Raw genomic sequence first — 21739 nt, 5'->3', positions numbered from 1 at the left:
ATCGCACCTGCCCTGCTCACCGGGAGCCGCCAGCGCCCCTGCCGGCTGCGAGCAGAACTGCACCCGAGGGGAAAGGGCCCGACAGCCGAGAAGGCTGGGACTGGGTTTGTGATTGTTTGCTGCTACTGCCATAGTTATTGTTATTTGTTTGACTGGTTATATATAAAATAGTAAAGAACTGTTAATCCTATTTCCTACGTCTTTGCCTAAAAGCCCTTGATTTCAAAATTATAATATCTCGGAGGGAAGAGGGTTGCATCTGCCATTCCAAGGGAGGCTTTTCTGCCTTCCTTAGCAGACACCTGTCTTTCAAACCAAGACAGCTTTTCTATAAAAGCAGTACCACATGGGTCCCTCAACCAGAGCTATATTTGGCCAGCATTTTGGTAGGAATCTTTCTGGGAACACACTCCTATTTTCAGTTTCTGATAAAAGAACATAAGATATTAAGAAACAGGTGAATGATGGAGTGTATGTTCATCTTAAAGAAGATAGAAAGTCAGTGTTTGCTTAGTTACAAGCAAGAATCTTACTGGCAAGGGAAAATACAGACATGAGAGGAAAACTAATAGCAAAGGTGGCAATACCTTTCTGGGAGTGGAAAATTGAATTTTTTATAGGGAATATATGAATGAAGCAGCAGGCGAGGGAGGCTGCCAAAGGTGGATGCAACAGCCTGGCAAACAGGGCTGTGAGTCCTCAAATTCTGTTGGGCTTTATGACCACCATCTGGAACTAACAGCTTTGGGAACAGGGTCCTGCATTCATTTTGTAGCACAGATTTGGCACTACAGGAAATTATCCGGAAAGGTGGGACAAAACCATCAAAGAGCCTTCAACACTGAATGCCTCTCACTTGGCTACAGCACCGGGGCTGCTGCCAGCTCTGTATGGAGGTTTGTCCTCCAGAGGTGGGGGAACAGGGGAGGGATTAAAGTCGTCCCCCAAATGAACAAGTTTGAGGGCTTCACTTTTTTCCCAGCGGGCTGGTTTAAAAGGCACATTCCTCCAAGGCAGAAGAGTGATTCTGTATAATGGCAGGCAACTACTGGGAGGGCAATGGAACCAACAGGTGCTTTGTGTTCTATAAAAATTTGTATAAAGAAGAGACTCAGATCTTTAAGGTAGAGAAAAAAGAAAGAAGAAAGAAGGTTATAATAACCAGAAAAGAGATGATGAACTAGACAAGATTAGTTCTCAAAAGCCTGCACAGTCTGAAAGAAGTCCAGGAACTGTGTGGCTCACTAATAATCCTGCAGGAAGGCAGTACAAGTTTAAATTCTGTTAATGAAAACCGCCAATACTATCTGCATGCAAATTTGTGCATTTATATAATCGAAACAATTTATGAGGTAGCAGATCTACCTTAGTCCTAACTCTAGACGAGGTTAGTTTTTCAAGGATATTTTCTTGGCAAGATTCCCCTGAATTAATTACCCAACTTGTTGTATGAGTTTCTCTGTAGATATCCTAGAAATACTAGGTCTGTGGGTGGATGGATGGGCATCCTGCCCACCTTTTAGGAACAGAGCTTTTGTTTCTGTCAAAATTATTAACAAATTAAAATCATCTTGATATAAAAGATAAACATGTATTCATACACAGTGACATATCAAAGCTTTACACAGGATTTAAAAATCAGGCTCTTAAATCTGCAACATTTGAGACTATAGTTTGGGCATTAAAACTACTTTAACAGGATTAGATTGATGCAAATGTCTTTTCAGTCCTTGCTTTCAACAATCAGAGTTAAGAGCATAGTAATGTTTATGATATCGAATTTCTATAAAATTGGCATACAGGGCCTAGTCTAATGAAACCTTGTTATTCATATTTTGATGATGTGGCTCTTTGCCTGTATTTGCATCTGCAGATTTCTCAGTGATTCACCAAACCTCAATACATTTTCAGAATAAGAACAGAGGGAATGACCGAAACTGATGACATTTCCCACTGAATATTTCTGTCCAAATACAGTAGATTCAGACTGTCCTTTACTTGAAATATTAAGACACTTATTATTTTAATAACTTAAAATAGCTGTTCAGTTCATCATTACTCTGTTTCATTCTCTCTGTAGTTTCTGCTGTGGCATTGGGCCTGAATTCATTCTTGACATCAGCAGGGCTGTGTGCAGATACAAAATGTTTAAATTTATGGAACAAGTTATGTGATTCTGCTAACATTACTGTCTTATAACCTTTTACCCATCAAAGCTTTTCAAAGCCATCTGGATATTGCATTGTTTTGTACTCACAATCAGGAGGCATTTTTTCCGTAAATAACTTGTAATATTCTTTGAGAAGTTCTAAGTTTTCCTGGTTAATGTTTTCCTGCAAAGTGGTATCTCCAAACCTAAGAAAATGCACAATAAATTATGAAAAAGAACCCAAACCCACAAACCAAAACAAAGATAAATTATCCTTCACCATTATCTTTGCATAAAGAAATAACTTTGATTTTATATTGCTTGTTTTATAGTGCTGAATGTATTAGATTTTGTCAAACGTGCAGTAGTTAAGTTCTTGTGTGCTTTGGAACTAATTTTTGGAAATGAGATCATCACTGATGGATAATTCATCCAAAAATTTATTAACATAGTAATCCATTTACAAATGTGCAGTAAGGCACTTATTATTTTTGCCCTCACAAATCCTGAATAAATGGAAAAGCATCCTGGGGGGATTCCAAATGGGACCATAGGCAGAGAACACCAACTCCTCCATCTCTTACTGCTGCTGTTGCTTAAGTATATGAATTTCTACAAGAGCTGGACAATACTGAAGAGACACAAGATGGAAGAAAAGCTTATCTACAAACTAACTATAGTTATAGCAACAAATATCTTTCTCTCTAAGACCAAGATTTCTACAACAGCCAAGTTTCACCCTCCAAAAAAATAAATCTCATGGTACCTCTCATGGTACTACAGGAGATGTGATTGTAAAGACAGGAATGTCCCCTGGGCAGTTAGGGCCAAGTTTTTGCATTTCATCTTTAGAATAGCTTTGAAATTGAAATGGAGGAGTAAAGGAAGAGAGGCATGGGCAGGTAAGTGAAAAACTCAGGTAGAGAAAAGGGGACACAAACCAGAAGATACCAAATATACTGCTACATTGTGTACAAGTGAAGCAAATATTTAAATTGGACAAAGAGGGAGAAGACTCGGCTACTTCCTCAGTAGCCACTGCTGCACTGTCACATGAGAATGTTTCCTTTAAATCAGAAATAATCTCAAGTGTATTCTATCAAAAAACAACAAAAAAAGGAGATGTTTTTATCTAATAGAGTAACATTTCCTAGAAATTTGCCACAAAAATGTTTTTATATTCTCATGTTCTATATCCCACAAAAGCCCCCATATTTTTAACCAAAAATCATGTGGAGTTTTCAGTCTCAAAAACAAATGTGCAACTTTAGGAGTTAAGCAATATTTTTAATTAAGACAAAAGCAGACTGTAACTGCATGTAGGAAAGCTGCTTCTGCATTGAATTGATTTGCTTGGTAGATATTAGTACATATCCATATTTATAGATATGCGGGTATTATTTTTTCTCTCATGGCTTTCTTTGTGCACAATGTAAAATGACCACTGTGAACAGTACCTCCTGCCACTTCACCTGCAAGCCAGGCATTTTTTCATGCCAACTCCTCTACAAGTCCCCATGTAATCAGGCCATTTTTAAACCTTGTCAAATCTTTCTTCAGAACATTTGTAACACTCAATCCCTCCTGCCTATCCTACCCATGTAAGCTCTCACCAACTTGCTTCTTGGTTACCACATACTGCCTGCTCTCTTATTTTGGAAAATTAGATGTGCCCCACTCACAACTGTCATGCTTTTGCACATTATCACTTTTGCCATGTCACTTCTCTCAGCACTTTCCTCTTTATGGCATCAAGAATAACCTATTTTCATTTTCAAGAAGTTCCCAAATTCTCTAACCAACTACCCAAGTCTTTCACCAGTAAAATGCCAGTTCTTACTGTCTTTTGATTCAATCTATGTCTCCCATTTCAATTTTCTGCCTAAATTTTCTCACATATCACCACTCATCTTGGAAAAGTCTCCAATAAACATCCACAAACATACCTGATGGTCTTCTTTAACAGACTGATTTTACTTGGCTCTCTACAAAGAACAGGAGGTGAAACTCCTGGGGTGCTTAAATTCTTGCCTATTGTGCAGGTTAAGGATTTTCCCTGCCTCCCTCTATTTCTCCAGCTATACTTTTGCTCTTGAGCTTCTAGCAAATGCAATCTAAAGACAAGTATTATGTATTTTGGATGCTATGTTAATAAAAGCAGCTAGAAAAAAAAAGTTTAAAAAAAGTAGCTGTCTGTGTTGACATCTTGACTTCTACCTTGCAGTTTTAGCCCTGCACAAATGTGGTAATTTAACATGACCGACAGATACACTTCTCTTGGAAGAAAAAATTATTACGTTGGTGAAACTTTGACTGTTATTATACTAATTAATTAGTTTCCAGCAATCTGTTGCAGAGGAGTAATAATAAAATATCAGAACTTCATCAGCTTTCATGTTTCTACACACATACTACTAATGCATTCCCTATTATTACCTACCCCTCCACAACCCTGGAAAAAAAAAAAAACCTGAGAAAATTTATCTAGCATATGACTTGTCCAGACTCTTCAACCTCACCTTTAAGATATAAGCATTTTTATTTTTCAGACTCTTGTTTGAGAATTTCAAAGTACTACATACAAACAAAATTCTGCATCTGTGAAACAGAAATCCATTTTGCATCTGTGTCCAAGAGAAACATAGCACCAACTCTGTGAAACGAAGCCCTGCTTATGGTCCTATCTTCATTTGGACTTTTTCATTGTTCTGCATTGCTTCACAGCCTGTGATTATTTCCTTTAATGCCTTTTAAAATATACACTAAGTCAATGTGAGACGGTCCAAGAGCAAATAACAAAAAAGATTTCTTTTTAATCCTGAGAGATATCCTGTACCAGCATGTAGTACTTGGACAGAAAACGAAACATGACTTTTTCTTACCTCTCTGCCAGTGTTTGCTGTTCATTGATTCCAACATTAAAGAGCACTGGATACATGCGAAGCAGCTTTCCTTCTTTAATCTCTTGTGGCAGCAGCTCAAACATCTTTGCTGGAAGCTGGACTTCTATAATGTAATGTTCACTAGGAAAAATAAAAACAAGAATAAGGATGGGGTTCTTGATTGGTTTGCTTAAAATAATCTTCATAAATTATAGAGAATGTGTAGACTTATAAATCCCTCCCTTTTTCCCTTAATTGAACCATGAAAAAGGATGATTCAGCTTGCTTGTCTTCAGAGCATAACCAAGCTATATGAAGAAAGGCAGGTAACCATACACTAACTTCTTTACTGAAGTGAAAAGAATGAAATTACTAAGACAGAAAGCAGCAAAAAAATCCTCTGCTAGCAAAATATCAATAAGAATACCTCAACTCTTAAAATACATCTTGCTGAGTTACAAAAACAACTTCCTTCCAAAGTAACAACTTGATCTGGTATCTACTCTAAAAGTAATATGAGCAAAAACCTTTCACAAAAACTCAAAGTGAAACTGTTTTCTTCAGTGGCTGTATTTTCTCCCTGGGTGAAGAAAGCATCACCAATAACAAAATTGTCTCCGTGAGCATAATAATTGAAGGCTCATTACACAAACATGAATCCTGTTTTAGGAGAAGGGATATGATATATAGTAGATTATATTTGTGTTTGGTCTGACTTTATGAAAAATGTGCTACTTTGGCTGCCAGGCCAAATTCTGATCACGTGGAAGCCCCAAGTTGGATTTCACCTGCCTTTGAGAACGGATGCCTGACCCCACAACAGAAACAATGGGATGCTGCTAACTTTGCTTTTATTGTTAGAGCAATCAGTCTAATCAAAAAAGAACAGACTAGAAGCAAATCCATTTGTTTCCAGGATCTGGCATTTTAATCAGAGAGGGCTGACTGATAATGGAGACTGAAATTTTCACTCCTGCAGAGAACATTTGGAATACGACACCACCACCAAGGGGTATTATAGCAACAGGAAGGAAGGAAGATATATCCTGCCTACAGAAGCCAGGCCAAGGAAGTCACACAAGTTTTGTATGTAAATTTAATATGGATAATTGTTTGCACCTATTTAAATAATCATGAAGTCCCTCCAACTCTTATTTCAATCTTATAATCCAACTCTTATAATCAATCACATACTTGCTAAAGAATAAATATGCCATCTGGATCACTGACATGGAGAATCTGGGTGAGAAAAGACAGAAAACCTTGATGATAAAGGTCAGTTTCTGCAGTAGCTCTGACACCTTTGGCAAGCTTGAGGGACGAGTGGCACCAGCTCAAGTGTTTGGATAAACAGGTTCCACTTGGAAGAGCCAGTGGTCATGTTTAAAGTTTATCCTGCTCATGTATCTGAGAACAAAGTAAAATGGATCCAGTGCAGACCTGTGACTGCAATATAATTGCATTCAGCAAGGACAGCAGCATCTGTTTAGTACAGGCTAGAACTGGCATGCAGTCTTTGAGCAGATGCCAGATGTTCCTGACTGAGAGGGAGTATCAGTCCTGCATGGACAATACATGTCTGGGGGGGAAACAAAGTAGTTCTACTTCCCAGGTAAGTTTGTGTCTTGTTTAATTAATGTGCAAGAAGTAGAGAGCTAGCTAAAAGGATAGTAAAGAATGTGGTTCCCATGACCTCTGTGGAGGCCAGTGGGCCGGCCTGCTGGACAAGGAATGAAGGGAGTCCTATGGCGGGACAACTCCTAGGTTCCTTTCTACGTTATGCTCTGTTCTGTTATGTTAATGTACCCCAGTCCTGCTTCCCTGGTTGGCTCTGTTGTCCGCTCCACCCCTTGTTACCTTATACGCCCCATTGCCACGCCCTCAGAGTTTCCCTACTGGTTCCCTTACCCTGGCCCTGCCTTTACACCGCCCCCTGCCCTCAGATCATTGGTCCCTGGTGCTCTCTCCGCTCCCCTATATAACCCTGGTCCCCCTCATTGTTCAAGGCCTGCTTCTCTGGAAGCTTGCACAAGCGTGGCTGTCATAAATCTCTCCCATAGAACCCCATGCAAAGACCCTTCCTGCTCCTTCATCATCGGACTGTTTTGCGAGCTATCCGATGTATGTGTGTACATATGTGTGCAAGTGTGGTGGCTGCATCGAGCGGCTTCCTCCTAGAGACGCTTTTGGGAAGGTTGTGGCACTTTACCATCCAACTCCACCGCGACAGACCTCTACATAGCAGCATTAATTCTCAGCCTGCCTGAGAGCCCTCCTGGCTGCCGTCAAGTGCTACCAGAACACTCCTGTGATGGAGTGCTTTGATGAACTTGAGAATAAATGTTGGTTTAGTCTAATTCAAAGAGCATGCGCTACAGAACCAAAATGCCACCAAATCACTGCATTGTTACATTTCACTACTCCCAAAATCACTACAAATCTCTGCATGTGAAAGAACATTGAGAAATGCTGACCTTTATGCTTGATAAATTAGCATCAGAACAATTTGAGACTTTCCCCTTGTCCTTTCTTTTCTTTTTTTTTTTTTCCTTTTCAAAACACTTTTGAAGTCTTAGAGATAATCCTTGGTAATTTTAAAAAGTCTGTTACCAATTGCACAATGAAAACAATGCATTTCTGACTATGTAACGAAAAGACTATAAAACTATGACAGAGCTGTCTAGAAAGTCCAGAAATAGGACTGAAGTCAGGTGAAGAAAAAAAAGGAACAATTCAAAGTACTGAAATCCGGAGGACTTGTTTGACATCAGTTTACCAAAGATCTTACAGGTCTATGATTCTACTTAAAGAAGAAAAAGCAATACAACAGTAGATTTTATTATCATATGCTTTCTCTCTTTTATGGCTAGATTCAGTGCAGAGATATTAGGTGATTTTGGCAGGAGATGGATTAGGTGGGTACAACATTTTCCAATGAGATGGAAAAATCAGTACATACTTTTTAACATTTAATGACCTTTCAGGAAAAAAGAGTGGAGAAATCAAGCATGTGTTTTAAGAGACTAAATAATAAATCTTCATCTATTTAAGAAAAAATTCTGTAAGTTTAGGTCTTAAATATTTAAATGTATCTTATTTGCCTAAGCAGGACTGCTTAAAAATATCCCTCTCTAACTTTCTTTGCATTATTCTCTAATATTTGTAATCATCACATATGATGATAGACGAATACTTGTAGTCCTGTTAGAAGACTTCTAAAAAGTAGCCCCCAACACAGCTCGAGGTCATGGATCCTGCAGCTGTTTTGAGTTGGCTGAAATTGCACACCTTTAGCTCATTGCAGCAAACCCAAAACAAGTCATTTACATGGACTTTGCTTTGTAAAAGAAAAAAAATGCACACATGGTCAGTCACAGCAACTCAGCTTGGAGGTTCTTTACCCAGCTCTTCTTTCAGCTGAGTGCAATGTTTTAGATCACTTCAGTGTGGTTTTAAGTGCTGGTCCAGTTTTGGGCTTCCTTGAAAACATGGTGTCAGTGACTGATACCTCAGAATTAATGTGCACAACAGTTTGGGCCGGAAGGGACATTAAAGATCATCTTGTTTCAACTCCTCTACTGTGGGCAGGGACACCTTTCATTAGACCAGATTGCTCAGAGCTCCATCCAACCTGGCCATGAGCAGTTCCAAGGATGGGGCATCAATAACTTCATAGTGCAACCTGTCTGAGTCCCTCACCACCCTCACAGCAAAGAATTTTCTCCTAACATCTAATCTAAACCTGCCCTCTTTTAGTTTGAATCCATTCCCCCTTTCCTATCTCTCCATGGCCTTGTAAAAAAGTCCCTCTCCGGCTCTCTTGTAGCCCCATTAGGTACTGGAAGATACTGTAAGGTCTCCCTGGAGCCTTGTCTTCTCCAAGCTGAACAACCCCAAGTCTCTCAGTCTGTCTCCACATGAGAAATGCTCCAGCCCTCTGATCATCTTCATTAAGTCCTCTGGACTCCAATAGGTTGATGTCCTTATGTGGGGTCCCAGAGCTGCACGCTGCAGTACTGCAGGTGGGGTCTCATGAGAGTAGAATAGAGAGGGAAAACCATCTCCCTTGACCTGCTGGCCACACTGCTTGTGATGCAGCTCAGGATACGGTCAGCTTTCAGAGCTGCATTCTATCAAATAAACCCACCTAGTTGATCTAGGAAAGCCAGTAGACATAACCTTTATGGACTTGCGCCATTCTTTTGATACAGTCTCTCACAGTATCCTTTGGGACAAAATGTCCAGCACACAGCTAGATAACTGTGTTATGTGATGGGTGAGCAACTGGCTTACGGGTCGGGCAGAAAGGGTTATAGGGAATGGGGTGACATCAGGCTGGTGTCCAGTGACTGGTGGGGTTCTGCAGAGCTCCATTCTTGGTCCTGTGCTCTTCAACATCTTCATTAATGACCTGGATGCAGAACTCAAAGGAATACTAAGTAAGTTTGCTGATGACAGTAAATTGGGAGGAATTGTCAACTCCCTCAAGGGCAGAGAAGCCCTGCAGAGAGACCTCAACAAATTAGAGAGATGAGCAATCATCAATTGTAGGAAGTTTAACAAGTGAAGGGCCAGATTCTGCACCTGGGATGGGGCAACCTGGGATGTAAAGACATACTGGGGAATGAGAGGCTGGAGAGCAGCACTGTGCAAAGGGACCTGGGGGTCCTGGCTGATGGAAAGTTGAATGTGAGTCAGCGGTGCCCTGGCAGCCAAGAGGGCCAGCTGTGTCCTGGGGGCATCAGGCACAGCATCGACAGCTGGGCAAGAGAGGGGATTGTCCCGCTCTGCTCTGCACTGGGGCAGCCTCACCTCCAGTGCTGGGAGCAGTTTTGGGTGCCACAATATAAAAAAGACATTAAGCCATTGGAGAGGGTCCAAAGGAGGGCCACAAAGATGGTGAAAGGGCTTGAGGGAAAGGTGTGTGAGGAGTGGCTGAGGGCACTTGGTCTGTCCAGCCTGGAGAAGATTGAGGGGAGATCTCATTGCAGTTTTAACTTCATCACAAGGGGAAGCAGAGGAGCAGGCACTGAAATCTTCTCTGTGGTGACCAGTGACAGGACCCAAGGGAATTGCATGAAATTCTGTCAGGGGAGGTTTAGGTTGGATATCAGGACAAGGTTCTTCACCCAAAGCAGCTGAGCAGGTTGAACAGGCTCCCCAGGGAAGTGTCACAGCACCAAGCCTGACAGAGTTCAAGAAGTGTTCGAGCAAAGCTCTCAGGCACTGGGTGTGATTCTTGGGATATCCTGTGCAGGGCCAGGAGTTGGACTTGATGATGCTTGTGGGACCCTTCCAACTCAAAATATTCTGTGATTTTGTAAAGAATGTTCAAAAAGTGCATATTTTGGCCTCTAATAAAAGAACATGAGTTCTTGAACAGAACTTCACCTCCCCTGGGTGGCCGGTGTCAGCCACCCACACCAGCAGGTCAGTGCTAGACAGTGCCACACACTTTGGATTGATTTGTTTGTGCACACAGAATCTCAGGCGTAAGTACTTCCCTAGAAAAAACAATTACAAGTGAAAATGCTGACTCTTCAAGATAAGAATTTGTAGCTTGATTTTCTGTCTTGCATTTCTACGGTCTTTTAGTCTCATTTATCGAGCCACACCATGTAACAACCAAACTGATCTAAAAATTGAGGGTTTGTTAAACAATTATTAGAAAATAACTAGGTTTTTCACTATCTTCTCTTTTTATGGTTGACTTCCAATGCTGTCTGATAGGAGCAGTCTCATCACAGCTCTAAGAGGAATGGGACTCCTCCACATAAGCCTTATAGATTTTATTTTTTTCTGATTCCAATCCCATCCAGTGAATACCTGCCAGTAAGTACAGTACAGCAATCACAGGCTGTAGCTCTTCTTCCTAAACACTGACTGCTCCATCAATACAGAATGCCTGAGGCAGCTGAAAGCTCAGATCTCCTTCAAATCCAGGACCTCCTGGTGTGACAGTTCAGTGTACCACAGTAATGGCAGCAAGCCAGTAAATGTAGATGCTGGATATTTCAGGATTTTTGGCTGCTGTGATTTACAAAGGATGTATTTCTTCTGTTTTGTCCACACATCCTAATTATTCCTAATTATTCCCAATGTGTTGCCTATCATACTCCAGCCTTCCTGCTATTTACTTCTGTCCTTTCTTGGAAGGCCCATACAATGAGAGTGAATCATCCAGAATAATTAAGTAAATCAGTGGTGAAAGCCCCCTTCAGAGGAAACATATTTTCAAAAAGTTGCTGCTTCTAGCTGAATTTAATTTACAGTCATCTTAAGAATAATGATACTATTAAGGAAGTGATTTCTGCAAAAGTAAAAACATTTGGAGCTTCAGACTAGAATAATAATAATGATGAAAAATCCATTCCAATCTTGTTAACCCTCAAATAGCCAAAATTAGTGGAGTATTGCAGTTTATGTTCTGATATTCAGCAGTACTTATGTGAGATTCATAAAATATAAGTGACTTTGTGCAAGGATTTCTAAGGTTGTGTATGTCCTGTGCGATTTTCAGCAGCTAAGAAAGTCTTCCTTTTTTTAAACTTGACCAATATGTTTTGGCATCTGAGTTTTTTGGTTTCCACCTTTAAAACAATCAAGGCTCTTGGAATTGCAATTTCATTTGTCACACTGAAATACAAATTCCGGACATTCGAAACCAAAGTTTCTCAGTTAGAGGGAACATTTATAAATAATGACCTTGCCACCTGTCTAGGATTCAGTATCTGTGTATGAATACTGCACCAGCAGCTCTGCGCAACACATTCGTATTAGTAACTGGAACTTTTAGCTTTTAATCAGGAGAGTAACCCAGAGCTTACTAGCCTTTAAAATCCCTACTACCTCACCTTCTGAAAAGTAAAACTGCTGCACTTTCCATAAAATAGAATTCAGCAACAAGAAAACCATTAGTTGGGTTTCATGGGCTACAGATTAAAACTGCAGCTTTGTTTCCTGGGCTCCAGGAAACAAAGTTCTTACCGCCTTCCAGTTATAATAGGCAAAAAATCTTCTGATTTGGCTTCAATGACTTTAAACATTACTTTCTGCAAATCTGAAATGCCCACAGCCATGTCCTCCAGCATCCCTGCTTCTTCACCTACATGAAAAGATTAAAGAGTTTATTAACAGAGTTGGCAGATCAGTCACTGGATAGGTTATAGTAAAGCAATACAAGGATTATATTTTCCAGTTTGTGCATCTAAAAATCACAGTCCTAAATCCACATTAAAGTAACCTACATAAAACCAGACTGATTTCTAGAACTGCTGACAATTCTGTGGCCTAAATGGTAACTATGAGTATTAGGCAACTCTGAAAATCAGCTTGCTCTATATAGGCATAGAATAACCTCAGAAAAGCCTTTTTTTTTTCTATTCTGAAAGTGTTTAAAAGGCTGTCCTGCTGATGGAGGACAAAGGTTTTGAGAATAACAACAATGAGCATCATGCAAAAGGGAGAAGACAGCAATCTCCAAGTGAGCAACTGCATTAAAGAGCTGTACAAATGCTAAATTCCTTTACTTTGATCACAATCTCTGATTTGGGGAATGATGCCAATAGATCTAGCTCAAAGTTTGAAACATAAGGCAACTTGTCCCTCCAAATGTCCTTTTTAATACCTATCAAATAACGGTATCTGTAACAAACTAGGAATTAAACAGTTTTCAGGCTATCCTCACATTATCAGCACTGGTGATCAGGGTTGAGGCTGATACAGGCAGTATCAGCTTTATAAACCTGGTATTTTGGGTCAGGTCTGCATGAAACAATTAGCAGGTCATGTTCTCAGAGGAACTCAGAATAAAATAGATGAATCATTTTTGCTGCAGAATTGACAACACAGTGTCAATGACTTCAGCTGTGCTATTATGTGCAAGTCCACTGTCTTGTAAGGATAATATTTGATTCAACAAGCCAAATTACTGGAAGCAGAGCAGAGGTTAAAATAAGGACTTTCTGGCTAAACTTCAGGGCTGGGGACAGAAGGAACTTTGTCCAAGAACAATACTTACTATATGTACTAAGGAGTCCTTCATATTGCACGAGCAATCCAACAGTATGAAGCTGTTGTAAAAATCCTTGATCATGTAAACCTGTGTGCAATTTGATTATGAATCCACAGACCAATCCAGCGAGCTATAATTAAGACACATGCAATTAAGAGGTGTACTGTTACACAACAAATAGTTAAAATGAGGCTTGCTATCGTTATACACAACAGAGGTAACATCTAGATATTTGAGAAAACAGCATAGATATTTCTGTTTAGTGACTATATACATGATTTCACAATAGTATATTATTGATGCTTTTTTTTGGTATATAAAGTAGTGAAATATTCCCTTAATTTATATTAGATAAGAGTAATTTGTTTTGTGGCATTGTGTGTTAATTACTGACATAAATCAGACCAGAACCTCACTTGTCAGGCTTTAAACACATAAGACTGTGAATTATGATGGATTTGAAAGTGGTTCAACATCTAATGCAACTGAATCTCCTTGGAAGTTGCAACACATAACTTATGGGAGAAATTAAATGAAATATTTAGAGAAAAATCTTTCTGAAATACATGATCGACAGGAGAAGATGTAAAGAGCTTCAGTTATTTACCAAGGGAAGACAGTTCTGAGGAGAGACATGCTAATAGTCTTCAAACACTTAAAATACTGTTACAAACTGAAAAAAATTATCTGCTCTCTATTTCCAAGGTCACCAGGAGAAAAAAAAATCCCTAGCCTGGATGCTGTCTAGCCAGTGCCTAGTGAGGCCACATCTGGAGTGCTGTGTTCAATTCTGGGCTTATTAGGACAAGAAAGACAAGGAGCTACTGGAGAGGGTCCTTAGGAGGGACACAAAGGTGATGAGGGGTCTGGATCATTTCTCGTATGTGGAGGGACTGCGGGAGCTGGGCTTGTTCAGTCTGGAGAAGACTGAAGGGGATCTCATTAATGCACATAAGTATCACAAAGGTGGGTGCCCAGAGGATGGTGCCAGACTCTTTTCAGTGATGCCCAGTTACAGGACAAGGAGCAAAGGCCATAAACTAAAACACAAGATGTTCCACCTCAATGTGAGGAAGAACTTCTTTCACTGAGGATGGCAGAGCACTGGAATAGGCTGACCAAGGAGATTGTGGAGTCTCCCTCTCTGGATACATTCCAACCCCACCTGGGTGTGTTCCTGTGTCACCTGCTGTGGGTGTCTTTGCCTTGGCAGGGGGGTTGGACTGGATGATCTCCAGAGGTCCCTTCCAACCCTACCTATTCTGTGATTCTGTGATTTTGAATATCAGCAAGACATAATCAAAGCTAGACTTGAGAACTATATAACCTATGAAGTGTAAAAAAAGATTTCTGGAGCTTTCTTTGTGCAAAGGTGAAATTAGGCAACTTTTCCAGTCCCCTGCAGACCTTCTCTGACTCAGTGATAAAAGTACTATGGACTTCTGTTTACTATTTATTTTCCTATCACATTATAAAATATTTAGGTTAATATCATGGAGAATAAATGAAAAAGTTGTGTCAAATTGGAAAAAGGAAAAAAAAACCAACAAAAAAGAAAACCACAAACACTGGCATGAACAGTATGCTTATAATTACAGCAACAGAAGGAAGTAAGTGACACAAGACAACCTACTGCTTGGCTAAAGACGATGTCTCTTCTTAGGGTCAGCATCAAACACTGGGGCAAACCACAGGCAAGTTCCTGGAGCAGGACAAACGCCATGGATTGCTTGGCCCTTGTCACCACCTCTCCCATGCAGTCCTTCAGGGTAATCACCAGCGGGTACAGCTGTTCATACCAGTCACCTAGAACAAGACAGGTCATCCATTCCAAAGTGGAAAACTTGCAGTGAAAAATCCTTTTCCACGAGGAAGGACAGCTGCAGCAATTGTGTAGATCACCCTACCCTTTAAAATGACCCTGCCCACACCATTGCAGGATCAGAAATGCCACTGGAGAACATGCTTATGAGTAGGACTCCATCTTACCACTGGGACTGGGATTAAATCCCTGGCCTGAATCCAACTGCACCATGAAACAATGGCCTTTTTTAACAGTCCTAACATCTCTGTAAAACTTGTATTTAAGTGTCACAAACAGAGCATACAGGCAAACACATAGAATCATTTAGCACAAGATAAATACAGTGGAGATGAAGGTCTCCTGTTCTTTCCAGGACTTACAACTGGCTACATAAGAAATGAAGTAGCATCAAAAACCCAAACCCAGGGAGAATAACCCTATATTTAAGAAAAATAGGTGCTGGAGGGCAAAACAGAATAACAAATAGGTATCTGGAAGGGTATTACCTGCTTAATGTGCAAGCTGAAAAGATAATAAGCTTCAGATTGTATTCCTATTTTTTTTTTTAGCTTCTCTCTATATTGTTCTCTTCCAATATTTAGAGTTATTGAACTCATTTTTTTAGCTACTTCTATCAGAGAGATTTAGAACTAATTTGAAACATATTTTGCTCTGTTAAAATACATGCTAGGAATATCAGAAAAAACCAAACTAGTGGAATGCTTGAAAAATGGGATTAATACATTACAGGAGTGGAGGAAAATCAGAACAGCTTATACAAACTTGCCCTGTTATCCAAGCTGTTCTTGAATTTTACAGGATTTAATAAAATCAGACCTGCACTGTACTTGCATATGGCTTTGCCTACCCCCTAAGTCAAGCAAATAATAAAAAACAAACAAATAAATCCCTCTCCTTCAAAATCTACATTTCAGTTTCATTGTATAGTTTAAAATGAGAGAAATCAGCACTCTAGAAGACTCTATATAAAAGTTGGGAATGCAACTGACTTAATACAGTCCATCATTGGCTTACATTTTCTGTAGATTAGTGTAATTAAGAATCAATGATAATTAAAATGTTGTAATTGGGTGCAAGACAGCAGCATGTTGTTTCAGGTATCATTGTGAGTCAGGCCAGTGAAAACTCATTAATACTGAGGAAGTTCTTTAGGCAGGAAGACACAGCTGCCTGTTGCCAGTCAATTTGGCTGAGCTCCAGAAAAACACGTAAATTAATAAAACTGTAGCCAAGAAGACTGGAGAGAACTTTGAAAGCTGGGAGAAACTACAAAAAGTACAGAGCAGGAAAGGGGGAACAAGGACAGAGCAGGAACAGAGAACAACCTGAGTTCCTTTGTTGTCTTTGTGGTCAGACAACGTGTGTTTTAACACAGTCATACGTAATTAAACATGAGTAATACAGACCAAGGAAGCTTTCCCTGGAAAACAGTAGTTCTGAAGTGAGTGTCATCCTGACAAAAGAGATCATAAGCCAGCCCCAGGTACAAGCTCCAGCAAAAAGAGGTAATTTTATACATGCCATTGACTAACAGAGTGATGACACACCACGTGCCAAGGTCTGGTGTACACGTTTTAAAGAGACTGCTGGAAAAATTGAGAGCTTGCAGAGCAGAGCTACCAAGGTTTAGAGTTTAATCTCCTTAAACTGATGAAAAAGGCCAAGCAGCAACTTGATTTTCCTCTTTCATGAGGAGAAAATAACAAGGACTAACAGGGGTGTTTATTCTAGGGAATAAAACCAAAAGAACAACCAGAGGCTCCTGCAAAACACAGAGGAATTTATAAATAAGGTAGACAAAAGGGTGTGACGTACTGGAAGTCAGAGTAGACAGACCAGACAATCTAAACTCTCCTTTCAAGTCAAATTACAGTCATTTATTAATTTAATCAATAAACATATGCCAGCAAAAGCAACTGCAGCAAAATAAGCTCAAAAGATAAAATGCACACTGAACCAACAAGCAGGGCCTGTACGTGGTAAGAATAGAGCTTGATGGCTGCTTCTGACTTGAGCAAATAATGGAAAAGATTATACTTGGCCATTTTAAAGTAGACTTGAAGATACAGCAAACAGACATCTGTTCCCCTTCCATGGGAAAGCAGAGCTGGATACAGACACAGCCAAAAATGTGGCAAATACTCTGACAGCCAGGGCAAAAGAAAAAGCAGAATTTCTAAAACTAACCATACTTCTTCAACCTGCTATTAGAATTTCAGGTTACGTGGATAGGGCTAAGGAGCATTTCTAACAGCCTTTTTCATAAAGGAAGAGCATGTAGGGACAGGACAAGGGGGAATGGATTCAAACTGAAAAAGAGTAGGTTTAGATGAGATATTAGGACAAAATTCTTCACTGTGAGGGTGATGAGGGACTGCCACAGGTTGCCCAGAGCAGCTGTGGATGCCCCATCCCTGGAAGTGTTCAAGGCCAGGGTGGATGGGGCTCTCAGCAACCTAGTCTAGTGGAAGGTGTCCCTGCTCATGGCAGATGGGTTGGAATGAGATGGTCTTTTAGGTCCCTTCCAACCCAAACCATTCTGTAATTTTATGAATAGAGGGGGTCACATACTAGCCACAGGTCACATATTATTTAGATCTGTTTTTACTGAGCTGCCACTTAACCAGTCCATCTGCACTGTGGATTTCTGTTTCTTCAGGAACGTAACTTTGTATTTGTCCTTACTGAACTGCATCCTAATATTTCAGTGCTCCATTTCATCAGAATCCACTCTACTCCTGCTCCCATAGTGCTTAAAGCCTCTCCCAGCTTTAAGCGTCTGCAAATTTTATAAGCATCATCCATATTTCATAAGGCAAGTCAGTAATAAAAATACTGAATAATACCAGACCCAGAACAAATGTAAGTGGATTCTCCTCCATGCAGTCTTCCCAGCTGGCAGTAAACAACTGATAACCACCTTCTATTATGATTTTACAAATTATTTTGCACATACCTTGTGGCAGCTTCAAGATAATTTTCTCACTACATTTTTTTGGGGGGAGACTACATGTTTGGAATACTAACTTACTAATGTAAGTAATTTTTGTCTGTAATAGTTGCATTAAAAGGAATTCAAAGATTTTAAATTCTCAAGGCCATTTTTTTCATTAAAGAACGTTCACACTAAATTTATTAAAAATAAATCCTACTGAGTACTTAATGTCCCAAAGAATACAGAGCCTTGCTTACATATGTATTTGGCTTTTCGGTAAACAATAAAAATTGTAAGTTTGTAGAAAACCTTACTCTAGCAACTGAAAAAAGATAAATTATTATAGAATATAAATAGAGTTGGACATGTCACTAGTAAAGAAGACAACCTTTGTGTGATTAAGTTTTCCAAAACAATCTTCTACTCCTTGCTCACACTGAAATTTCTCCGTCTCGGTTAATAAGGATGTCCAGTCCCCAGAAGGTGGAGCTAGTTGGCAAATCTGAGAGGGATTGCATTGTTTCTTGAAAAAAAAGAATGTTTGTGAATGGACAAGTATATTCTCATGCTTATCCTTTATTTTAAATCAGAATAAGAGGTGTATCAGAGACTGAGATATTAGAAAAGCCAACTCTAGGAAAAAAAGAAATTTTTTGCTCTCTCAATCTTTGCTCTGTTAAAACTGCACTGTGTCACTTGTTATGCAGGATGTCCTGCTGTCATTAACAACGCACAAAGGTCCAAAAATCCATCAGTAACACCTGCTTATATGTAAGTGCTGTAGCTTGTAAGTTGTTCCTTGAAACTGAGAAGCACTGTGAAACTGAAGTTTGTGAAACAAACAAAAATTGTACTTTGAAGCTTAGAAGTAAATTCAGTAGATTTTGGAAAAAAAATACTGTCTTGTATGCAAGGCATAAATATGTGATACTAATACAATTAATAAATAGATATTATTTGTAAAGGGAGCTTTAAAATCCTTGTCTAAATTCAGATTTATAGTATCTGGACCTAACCTGCCACAACTCTGTTGACACCTGACACTGCTGCTTGCTTTTGAACTACTGCTGATGTGTCTAAAGGAGTTCTCTTAGAGTGACTTTGTAGAAGGACTTTGTATACATTTTAGAATATAATACCTTTCAGAACACCTTTGTAGAATCACTTCAGGAAAGGAATAGTACAAATTACTGCTTTTGTGTTTAACACATTCACGGACTCACACACATTGACTCTTCAGATCTCAACTTTCTTTTAAATTAAAATCACAAGATTTGTATCCACAACACACTGGAAAATCCTTTGAAAAAGGATGAAGAATTAACTGAATGAGTAAACAGCTAAAAAAAACACATTAGGAGCAAGAACAGAAGCAAAAAGGAGACTCTGGGATGACTGTCAGGTTGCTAAAATGACATGGGCAGCCTGTCAGTTTGGAATAGTTAGCATCCAAAAGAACTGTCAGACCCTCCTGATGAAGAAAAGAAACTCAATACAAAAATTATGCTAGTCAGCCAATGGAAACTAAAACAAGGCATAAAAACTAAACATATTAAAATAAAGAATGGAAATATGAAATTAAAAAGATAGTATCACCGCTATGCAGTTAAAATGAGATTAAAACAAAAGTGTATGTTCAGCAAAGCACTGAGTAAATATTCCATGTCCATTGCTAAGAGAGTTGTGGCAGTTCAGTCTGTGTCAGGATTTGCCCTTTAGTTACTGGAAAATGCCCTTCAGTCCCATGTTCCTGTGATCAACAGGCCTGCACAGGCAAATGACCTGCTTAGCACCCAGCTAATCAGTTCTGCATGCTCATATCGAAGCTGCAATATGTCAAACCACATGTTAAATTTTATAAAGTTTGGCAGAAAAGCAAGCTCCTGCTCTTTTCAAAGTCAGGCCCACTGAAGTGCTTATTAAAATATGCTGGTAACTAAAACTGAAAAGCACTGATGCTTCAGCATAGCACTCCTATCTCCTTTTGCCCTAGCAACAGAGAAAAAAGCCAATTTTGTCATTGCTGTTTGTGCCATTTAAAATCCATTAATGGCTTTAAGTCACTTCAAAACTTAAATGGTGTGAAGGTAAAAACTAAACCTGAAATAAAAAGCGGAAGAACGCATAATGTCATACTCTTAAAGCAAATGAGGGCACTACAGACATATAAATGTAAGTGTAACATATATAAGTATAAATGTGACATATAAATGTAACAGCAGATACCCAAGAGGTAACCTTTCACTTGAGTTAATCACTTTTACAGGGAGGTTTGAAAAGACTGACTTCGAAGAGTTCACATATTCAACTTTGCACCATAAAAAGGTCAGTGCCTTACTTCTTCATCTTGCTACCCAGCTCTTGGAGTTCAGTTTAACTCCAGCATGAGGGCTAAGCTCTTTGAGAAAGGATGAGGCTTTGTACTCATAATGCTGCAGCAGTTCTCACAGGAACAACAAAAACCTGAATAAGCTTTCCTGCTATTCCTGCACTTTAGAAAGTAGCGGTTTATTCCAGAAGAATGATTTTGAATTCTTGGGATTTATTATTCCATTGCAATCATCCAAGATTTTCTACACTGTCACATGGATTAATAGTGAAACCTGAAACCATCTAATCATACATGCACAAGTATCTCAGCAGGTTTGGTCACTGTGAAAACAGAAAAAGAAGACAAAGGCAATAAAAGACAAAGCTAAGAAAATCTAATATACTTTAAACATAGGCGTAATGGATAAATCTTGCTCTGTGAATGCTGTGCAACTAAGTATTCTGATACCTTGTTTTAGTTTATTGATTCAGTTAAATAGTCTTTCTTTCCCTTACACAATTTTTCAGCTTCTGTTTATAGCCAAAGTACTTAGAGAAGGTACTGCTGAAGGGCTTGTCTTGTATTGCTGGGCTACATTCAGCCCAGGTAAGGATCCTATCAAAAAGAAAAGGATGACACAGAAGTGAAAGGGAGAAGGAAAAAAAAAAAGGCATAAGTAAAATTGATGTGAAGACAAGCTTAAGAGAAAAGGGAAGAAAAATTTGAGGAAGAGGAAGGGAAGAGAAAGCTTTTCAGATGTGATTGCTCTAAATAAATTATGTCTGCTACTCAAGGAGACAGAGACCACAGGAATATTTTTCATCTTCCTGACTAAATGATAGTTTATAAGAAAAGCTTTTCTGAAGATGCAATTAAAACTAGAACACGGCTTTACTTCCCATTTCTAACAGCATTGCATTGGAAGGAATGCACTGAAAGGATGCAGTGCCCATCCCCAGGGCACTGAAAGTCAGAAAGTTTGAATCTAGACTTATTTAGTCCCCAACAGGTATCAGATAATACAAGAAAAATCAACCCACATATGTCTACAGCAATGTGGGTATGAACAGAGGTTTCCTCTAATTCCATCTAGGAAATGTGGCAACATTCCCCAAGTGCTCTTCGCTACCTATGCTGAAGGTATCAGTGGCCAATTCACAGAGCTAATGATTCCATAATTCACTTAAAGGCAAAATCCAGGTGCAATCACACTGGCAACTCAAATTGTTTGAGATAATGTGGTGGATCCTGTATGTATCAAATTAGGGAGTTCTCACCCAGAGCCAGTGGAGGAATAGCTGGGTGGGAGCTCTGATGGGATGGTACAAGGAGCAGATGGAAACAACAGCCACTTTCAGCAGCCAAACACAGAGATCTGTCAGGGGCTGTGTAAGCACAAGAACAAACTGCTGTGTTTCACTGGCACCTCTAATGCTGCAGGACAGGCTTTCACGTTCCAACTCTCATGGAAAGTGAAAAGGCAAAAATAAAAAGAATTTAATGTTGTCACATATTTCTCCAAGGCAAACCAGACTAAGAGTTAAAAGAACAACAAAAAAAAGCCCCTCTCCTTAAAAATCCTTCTACTCTTCCTGATTTATCCTGCAGAGGATTCATAATACT

The 21739-nt window shown here is 39.4% G+C and overlaps 1 protein-coding gene across 6 annotated transcripts in view; it reads right to left on the bottom strand.

Annotated features, from left to right (window-relative positions):
* The window catches only part of INPP4B (inositol polyphosphate-4-phosphatase type II B), a 276861-nt gene that overhangs the window by 38736 nt on the left and 216386 nt on the right, over positions 1 to 21739 (bottom strand). For all 6 annotated transcript variants that reach the window (XM_017732655.1, XM_017732656.1, XM_017732657.1 and 3 more), the window contains 5 exons: positions 14679 to 14851; positions 13052 to 13175; positions 12019 to 12136; positions 5032 to 5172; positions 2258 to 2355 (listed from right to left, as the gene is read on the bottom strand). In XM_017732655.1, coding sequence (XP_017588144.1) covers positions 2258 to 2355; positions 5032 to 5172; positions 12019 to 12136; positions 13052 to 13175; positions 14679 to 14851 — 654 coding nt within the window. The remainder of the gene's footprint in view (positions 1 to 2257; positions 2356 to 5031; positions 5173 to 12018; positions 12137 to 13051; positions 13176 to 14678; positions 14852 to 21739) is intronic.

The sequence above is a fragment of the Corvus brachyrhynchos genome, unplaced genomic scaffold, assembly GCF_000691975.1.
Source record: "Corvus brachyrhynchos isolate BGI_N302 unplaced genomic scaffold, ASM69197v1 scaffold444, whole genome shotgun sequence".
Lineage (NCBI taxonomy): Eukaryota > Metazoa > Chordata > Aves > Passeriformes > Corvidae > Corvus > Corvus brachyrhynchos.
Note: the sequence above shows the minus strand (reverse complement) of the source record. Positions and strands in the feature narration are given on the sequence as shown.